The following is an 8095-nucleotide window of genomic DNA, read 5'->3' on the forward strand; positions in this document are numbered from 1 at the left end:
ACAGGCTGCACTGCAGAAACATGACATAAACCTTTGGCTAGCAGATGCTTCAGTTTTTCCCTTATAAAAAGGCTGTATGTAACACATGCAGAATTTAAAAAGAAAAAAAACACTCAACTAGCATCAAAAAGAGCATCTGTCATGTAAACAGTCATATCACATGTATTCTAGAGAAATTTGGAACAGACTTAGGAGACAAGAAGTTCCTACAACACTCAGTCCATCACCACCTGATCTTACCAACCCACTTACCTCAGCTAGACCATCAAGTTACTCAGATTACACACTTGAGAATGCCGAGGGGAACTAGAAGTTTGCTGTGAAAGGACGTTTACTATGCTATTACCTACCTTGCCATTTCAGGCAAAGTGCTGTTGATGCTTTTTAATGTTTTCTTCATCATAGAAGAATTCTGAAGGAGAAAAAAAGGCCGAAGAATTCTTCTTATTCTCACATTCTGCGGAAACAGAACAAAAGATCAAATATTGAGTTCCTATAGGATTAGCATCACAAATGTTTTTTAAGGCAAGTTTCTTTCAACTATAGGAACTAACACATAGGAACAAAATTAACAACGCAACAAACAGGCTACGCTCAAAAGCTAAATCTGTCTCACTGAAGTCACACAAAATGCAAAGGAAATTTTATAAATACAGGATGCCTGAAACTAAAGGAAAGAGATTGCTTTAAACCATGCGCATTGACATTTTAATAGCCTCACCAGGTCACTCAAATAATCCAGCTTTACTGCTGTGTAAATACAACACAAAGGTCAAGAGATGGCATTTCATATATTCTGCCAAGGTCCATTTTAAGAAGGGAATCACCAGCAAGCTACTTTCAATAAAGAAATGGATACAATTTTTGAAAACAAATTTGTCCATTTTCAGTTTTCAGCTATTCATCCTTCTTCTGCTTTTCTTTTCTTGACCAAAGGGCATCTCATTACCCAGTATTTTCTCTCTCTGACAAGAATCAAACAGGTGGTCATCTCAATTTTCTTTAGCATAAGGTAAAGCAATTAAGCTGTTCCATTCCTGCATTCAAGATGCTTTCTCCAGCCTTCAAATCATTTGCAACTCATCTGCAACTTCAAGTATTTTAATATCCTGCATTTTAGTATCAGTCCACATATGACAGCAGAAATCACTTTCTTCCTCACTATTCCCTTGTTCATACATCCCAGCAGTTAAACTACTCCCTCTTCCACACTTTGTATTGGATGGTCCTGCTCAGCTATTTGTCCACTATCATGCTGAAAGATTTTTCAGTCACTTCTTTCCAAGACACATTCCCCACTCTGTAAACACAATCTTCAGCCTAGTTAATTAACTATTTTTGGACATATTATATTTATTTTGCTTGAACATCAAAAGGCCACGTGCATATTTTCAAAGCAAGTTAGGTGCTTATAAACTTAAGCGACATGTTCTTTCAACATTTCAACGTGATCTCCTTATTACTGTATCACACCCTGGTCAACAGCGACCACCAAAGCATGGAAAACTAAACGGTGGACCATTAAGAGTAGCAACCGCATCCAACCTAAATATGGCTAATCCAGACAATTTGAAAAAGTTCTGAAAGATATCTGCAGGCCATTGATAATGACTTCAACTTGAAAACCTGCAATTGCTTTCAACATGCCAGCTCTTTCTCTTAAAAAGCAGTTATTATACTGTACAATTACCTTTTACCTGGATATCACTTTCATTACGTTTACACATTCAGACTCTGTAGTTGAATCAAGTTGACAACATAATTCGCTCAAACTGTATGATAAAATTCCTGCTATGCAACCAGATTCTCTGTATTTTTTGAATGCTAACAGGCTATTTATAACAGCAAAGCTTTATTTAAGTTTTACAGATGAATTTTGTATATTCTCCAGCTATCAAAGCCTGAAAATGAGACATTTCACCCTCCACTTAATTCACCACCATATCACATAAGCCCAACCAAATATACCTCGCAGCTTCTCCTCCTCTGCCTCTTTCCCTAGCTACCCTGCTGATTGCTTCTACAGCAAGCGGCACATGGTTCTTACCTCTCTGCAGAAAAAGCTCAGCGATACAATCCAATCGGCAAGGGAAACAATTAATGTCAGCATATAAGCCATCAGCCATTTAGTTTTCCGAAATTCTTCCCATCCAATTAGATAACTCTGGAAAACAACATTTATTTTCATAATAAATTCCAATAACAAAGTCAGCTCTGATACTTTTTCAAATGTTTATAGTTACATCACTGCTCACAAAGATCTCCCTGAAATCTGAACAGAAGTACACTGATTAGAGTTTTTTTTCCTAAAGGAACTAAATAAAGGTCAATAGAAGTCAGAGCTGCACACAGCTCATTTGGGAAGAACCCTTTGCATCTATTTATTAAACACAAAAGAGATCTTCCAGAAACAAGAACTATCCAAAGAACAATTCAATTTCTAAAGAATTTTTTTTAAAGTGAACTGGCACATATTTGATTACTGCAGATTCCATTTTTAATAGCCTAATACAAGTAGCCAAGCCAAAAATCATTGATTTCACATGCACAGAGGTTTGTAAGAAATACCAGTAATTTTTTTAATTAAAAAAATGCATCTCCTAATTTTTCCAGAAAGTAAGTCTTTGATATATCAAAGCAATCTCATCCTGCAAATCTAAAACTTGCATAATACTTCTAAGTCATTTTTCCAAATATAGAAGAGAAAAAACACACTGACTATACCTACTCAGTTGCCCAGCACACCTAGTATTTCAATACCAGATAAAAGCGATGCTCACCTTCACTGATACATCAATCATGAACACAAGGAAGCAAAGCAGCTCAATGCTTTCTGTTAGACCACACGGGGGATCCCATGGAGGAAGGCGATATCGTATATCTGATGTGACAGTAAGTGAAGAAGGTGTTTCAATGAAAGCCAAAGCCAGGATTATAGTAATGGTTAAACCCAAAATCCTGTTTGGATACAGATAAAAAAAAACACACACACATACAAAAATGAGACAGAGGAATAACAGAAAAAAATATTTATAGTAAAGCAAGTTTGTTAGAATATCAATTTTTATCATGTTATATTTAACACAAATGGCTTACACCACAACACAGCACTTGAGATGCTGTTGTCTGCATTAAAATAAAAACTCCTGACATTCAAGTATTAGGGGGTGTTCCTTCTGAAACTAATATCAGCATACAATCTTACTGCCATTTAACATAGCTAGAAATGGAAACTTGAAAAATGTGAACACATGATGCTGCAAATCCACCACTCACGTCAATAGTCAACCATGCAACAGTCCTACAGCATTCCAAAGAGCTGTCATGACCACATCTTTGCATGTCCTGTTACTTTCCACTTCTACCATGTGCATGTGTAATCATCTGTTTATTTCCGTGAGCAAGTTCTTTCAAGGATAAAAGCACAATTATCTAATTAACTAACAGGGATGAAGAATAATTTTTAAAAAACTTGCTTCTAAACTAGAAATGGAAAAAGAATACCAAGTTCTCACCACTGGCAAATTCTTGAGTAATACCATCGATAAAGCCATAGGGATTTAGAGTCCACACGGTGATTTATAGACCGATACTGGAAGGAGAAAGCAAAAAGGGTAATTCAAACATTACGTTCGGTCTCTGTCTCAAAGACAAAAATCAAGTTACCAAAATAAACCAAACCCTAGTCAACAACAGTTCAAATCTTGAGACACTTCCAGTTTCACAGTAAGATACAGAAATTATTGTACATATTACTAACACGGCATTCACCAATCCAATGATTGTACCTTCTTAACCTAAGTATCACACAATAGGAGTTGCTCAGATAATCAAATGTTGCTGTAGCCATCTGAAGCAAGTGTTACTATCACCATTTTACAAATAACAGCATCTGTAATAATAATTCAGTGCCTGTTGTTCTGTCCACTAGCTGAAGAGGTACAGCCATTTAGCTCACTTCTCTAGCATTCATTCCTTTCAAGGGTCTTCTTTTGTCTTTCCCATCCAAGAAGCTGTAAGATGAAAACAATTTAATTCTGAAGGTAAGAGCTAGCCTAGATTTCAACTTAAGTCTCTAAACAAAAGATGCCTTAAGGAAGAACCTGTCCTTCTCCAGAATGGGCCTGCTTTTGCCACAATCTGTGCAGCCGCTCCCCGCAGCCACTCCAGTACTGCTATTACTCTGCCTCCTGCAAAAAGTACCAGTTTCCAGAAACATGAGCATACCTTAAATGCATCTGATGGTCCTCAGAAATCTCCCAAACAAAAGAGTTATTTGAATACAGCAAAAGAGCTCAAGAAATGTCTTCCAGCATTCCCACCGCCTAGGGCTAATACCAGGAAGGTAAAAGGATCTAGAAATATGCAATAGAGGCCAGTAAAAGCAAAAGAGGATGAAGGAAGGCTTCCAGAGGCAGAAAGCTCAGATAAAGCAACAAAATTCCAGTGTCTTGCCTGAAACTAACCTCAGAATGCACCAACTCTTAAATTATATAAGTAGCTGGGTTTAGAGGCAAATTTTTGCTCAGATAGTTTCCCATAAAAATAAGGCCAGTCACTCTTAAACAAACAAAAACAAAACTGCATCCCTTTCGAGAAGCTTAAGGAGAAGATATGATATAGTTCAACACAATGACTGTGTGAAAATCATGTTTTTCCTAGGCCAAAGTTCACCAAAACTTGCATATCACAGGAATTTGGAATTCTGATTTTGCTTTGTGAAACAAAATGATGTTACGTGGAAGTTGCCTGAACACGCAAAAACTAAAGAGCGAGCAGAACGTATTCTGTATAGGAAGCATAATAGCTAAGAAACAAGTTATATTTACCTGTATTGCATCTTCAATAAATACTACAGCTTGGTTTATATAAAGGTCATTATCAGCTCCAGTAGCTATGAAGTTAAAAAGAAATAAGAATCATTTGCTGTACCTTATACAAAGCTGTACACAGACACGCACATACTGTGTGCACATCTGCACGGAGCTTTAACTATATTCTACTACCTACAAACTCACTGGGAATAGTCATTTCTTATTAAACACTTCCCATATACCTCTAATAAGACTGAGATACTGCCTTCCATATTAAAAGACCACCCAAGTTCATCACTGGGGACACAGTTTCATTAGAAACCAGCACTTCTTTGGATGAGCAGATCAACAGAAGCAGAACATGCCTAACAGTTCAGAGATTGAGAAGAAGCCATGCCATGAGCATCTCCAGCTTTTAAGGTCATCATATTTCTTTATAATATTCTAAATCATCCCATTTCAAGAGAGATAAAGGTGGAAAAAACTCAACCATGTCATTCACCTTCCCATATTTTGTGACAACGCTCTTTTACATTCAAGTTAATTAGCTAAATTACGCTATTAATTAAACAGCTACCACAGGACTGGGATATTTCTACAGACACAATCCATAAGTAACATAGCTTGTATTTTGTGACCCTACTTCCTCATCAATCTTTAGATTAAAAAAAAAAAAAAAAAGTTACTATAGAGCATTTCAAAACTCATTATTGAAAAGTTCACACTAAAATATATATAAAGCAAGAATGAAGGGCAATCACTCTCATATTCAGTTGACATTTGATAGTTCAAAGTAACTGATTTACTTAATTAATTAATCCAACATGAGAAAGAAAGATAGTCAGTGCTAAATGAGGAATAAAAGTCTCCCTCGGAGAGAACAGACAGGGCTGGAGACATGCAGAACACATGCTACTGCGACCCTCCCAGAGAGGGACCGAGCCCCAGCAGCAGTTCATGCCCTCTGCTCCCAGGACACAGCAATCACACAAAGGGGTACAATGCGAAAGAGCCATCCCAAGGTTAGTACGATATCCTCGGTACTACCAAGGAACGATGCCAACAGCACCACTGATTTCAGTCCCAGATGACTGCGTTCTGCAGGATTCAGCGGCGCCAATTTTCTGTGAAATCTGAAGGCAGTTTTTAAAACATCACCGTTTATCTTAGCATAAGCAGTAACACATTTCTGTCTCTCATATAAACCGCAATGCAAGACTAAACATCAAAAGCACGAGAGAAACAAAGTTCATACAATTAAGTGCTTTTGATAACCCTATCTTTTTTCGAGGCTTGTCACACCAGTGAAGTAAAAATAAAGCTGCTTAAAGGAACAGTGTTAGTTAAATGAACATAAAAAAGGAACAAAAATTTTAGATTCTTAGAGTGCCCAGTACAAGCTTAGCGCTGATCCTAATGATTTTGAAAGGGCAAAGCCTAAGCAACTGCTGTTAACTAAAACATACAAATTACTGTGAAATGTTAATTTTTGCAGTTTGAGTTTAAAAAAAAAAATGCACGCTCCACACGTGCTACCGAAAATGCCTAATTTTGCAACTCTTAGTCACAGCAAGTGACACTTATTCAGAACTGATGAGTAAAGCGCTGCTCAGTCTGCATGTGCAGAACCTATTCCAAACTGCACTGCACTTGCGACCTTTGGACAAGCAGGGAGCAAAAAAGGAAAGCTTCGCCGGGACGGGAGGATGCCCTGGGCAGGAGGCCGCCAAAGCCAAAGCTTTTCTCTGAAGAAAAAAAAAATATATATATGGATATATTTTTCAGGCCCGAGCAGGGCTGAGCACAGCGCTGAAGTAACAGAGGAGAGGGGGCCCTGAGGCTCTCACCGCAGGAGCGGCGGCGGCCGCGGGGCAGCAGGTGGCGGCCCGGTCCGGTCCCGGGGCCGCACTGCAGCAGACGGGGATGTTTCTTCTCGAAGTTTCAGCTCCGCAAGCCCCGCTGCCCTTGCTCCGGTGCCGCTAACGATAAGGATACCGCGAGCCTCAGAGAGGAAAAACGCGGCGAAGCCGCAGCAGCGCGACCGCTGGGCCTACGCGGCGCCCCGGCGCCCGCCCGCCGCGGCGCGGTGAGGTGAGGTGAGGTGAGGCGAGGCGAGGCGAGGCGGGGGCCGCCGCCCGGGCGCCGCCTGTCCCGCCGCAGCACTCCCCGCGAGCCCCGCGGCGAGCCGCCCGGCCCGGCCCCACCACTCACCATCCTCGGGGGCGCCCGCCGAGCGGGCACTGCCGCCGCGCCACCACAGCCGCCGCGCCGCGCCCGCGGGCCGGCTCCGAGGAGGCAGCAGCGGCTCCGTCTCAGCGCCCGCCGCCCGCTCCATAACCAGCCGCTGCCACCGCCGCCGCCGCGCTCCCTGAGGCACGGCCCGGCGCGGCGGGGGGCGGGGCGCCGGCACGGCCCCGCCCGCTGCACGTGACCGCCGCCGGGGCGGGGCTCCGCGTAGCGCGGGGGGGCCGTTGGGCGGCGCGAGGCTCGCCTCAGGCCCCGCCCCGCCCCCACCGTCCTTCCGCGGTCTCCCACTCTAAGTTCGTTTGAAGTCGGGGGTTTTAAAAGACAGAACAGCGCAGCCTGGATAGAAAGCGCTGCTCTTCGTCTGAATTTAGAGAGGGGATCCAAAATAGCGTTAACACGAAAACCCTTCTTGAGGCTTTCTCACTTCGTGGCAGCTGTAAATTTGATATAATCATCTGCGACTCTGGCACCATTACTGTTTCCTTCATCATTCTTTTAAGGTAGTTATTGCCTCACGGGCCTGAAGGGTTAGAAAAATGCTGTATCAACGCTGATTTTATTTTTGGAATTTGGGTGGGAAATTATAGTGGGAAGCCATTACCAAGTAACAGCTCAGCACCATGGTGTCCTGGACAGTAACAAACACCTCCCTGCTGGTCACAGCTCCAACAGCAACACAATAACGTCCAAAAAGAGCAGCTTTCCAGATGTCATTTTTCATATAACTGCTGGCCTTTAGTAGGGGACTAGCCAAAGGCTCTTGCACCTTCCCACAGTCAAATACCAGAGCAGATTTATGACTTGACCTCAGGAAGGAACAAGCAGTTTCTTCAAAAGGACTATGGGAAGCGCAGGGATATCAGATAACCAATCATGGAAGAAAAAGAAAACACAACAACAACAACAAAAAGAGATTTAATTAATTTAAAGATTTCCTTGCTAACTACCAAGCTGGGAAAGATGACTAGTTTATTTTGCTAAAACCTTATGAACAGCTCCAACTGTCCAGCTATGTCAGCTGCTCTCACTACCCA

The 8095-nt window shown here is 41.6% G+C and overlaps 1 protein-coding gene across 2 annotated transcripts in view; it reads right to left on the minus strand.

Annotated features, from left to right (window-relative positions):
* The window catches only part of TPCN2 (two pore segment channel 2), a 33816-nt gene extending 26574 nt beyond the window's left edge, over nt 1-7242 (minus strand). Inside the window, exons 1-6 of one of the 2 annotated variants that reach the window (XR_010389437.1) lie at nt 7026-7242; nt 4830-4894; nt 3516-3592; nt 2781-2958; nt 2048-2164; nt 351-457 (exon numbers count right to left, since the gene is read on the minus strand). Coding sequence is in view for 1 of the 2 variants with exons in the window: in XM_064512828.1 (XP_064368898.1) it covers nt 351-457; nt 2048-2164; nt 2781-2958; nt 3516-3592; nt 4830-4894; nt 7026-7149 (668 nt within the window). In the remaining variant the exon portion in view is untranslated. The remainder of the gene's footprint in view (nt 1-350; nt 458-2047; nt 2165-2780; nt 2959-3515; nt 3593-4829; nt 4895-7025) is intronic. The other variant, XM_064512828.1, reaches the window with a different exon arrangement.
* Between the last annotated feature and the right edge of the window lie 853 nt (nt 7243-8095).

Source organism: Dromaius novaehollandiae, chromosome 5 (genome assembly GCF_036370855.1).
Source record: "Dromaius novaehollandiae isolate bDroNov1 chromosome 5, bDroNov1.hap1, whole genome shotgun sequence".
In the NCBI taxonomy this organism is placed as follows: domain Eukaryota; kingdom Metazoa; phylum Chordata; class Aves; order Casuariiformes; family Dromaiidae; genus Dromaius; species Dromaius novaehollandiae.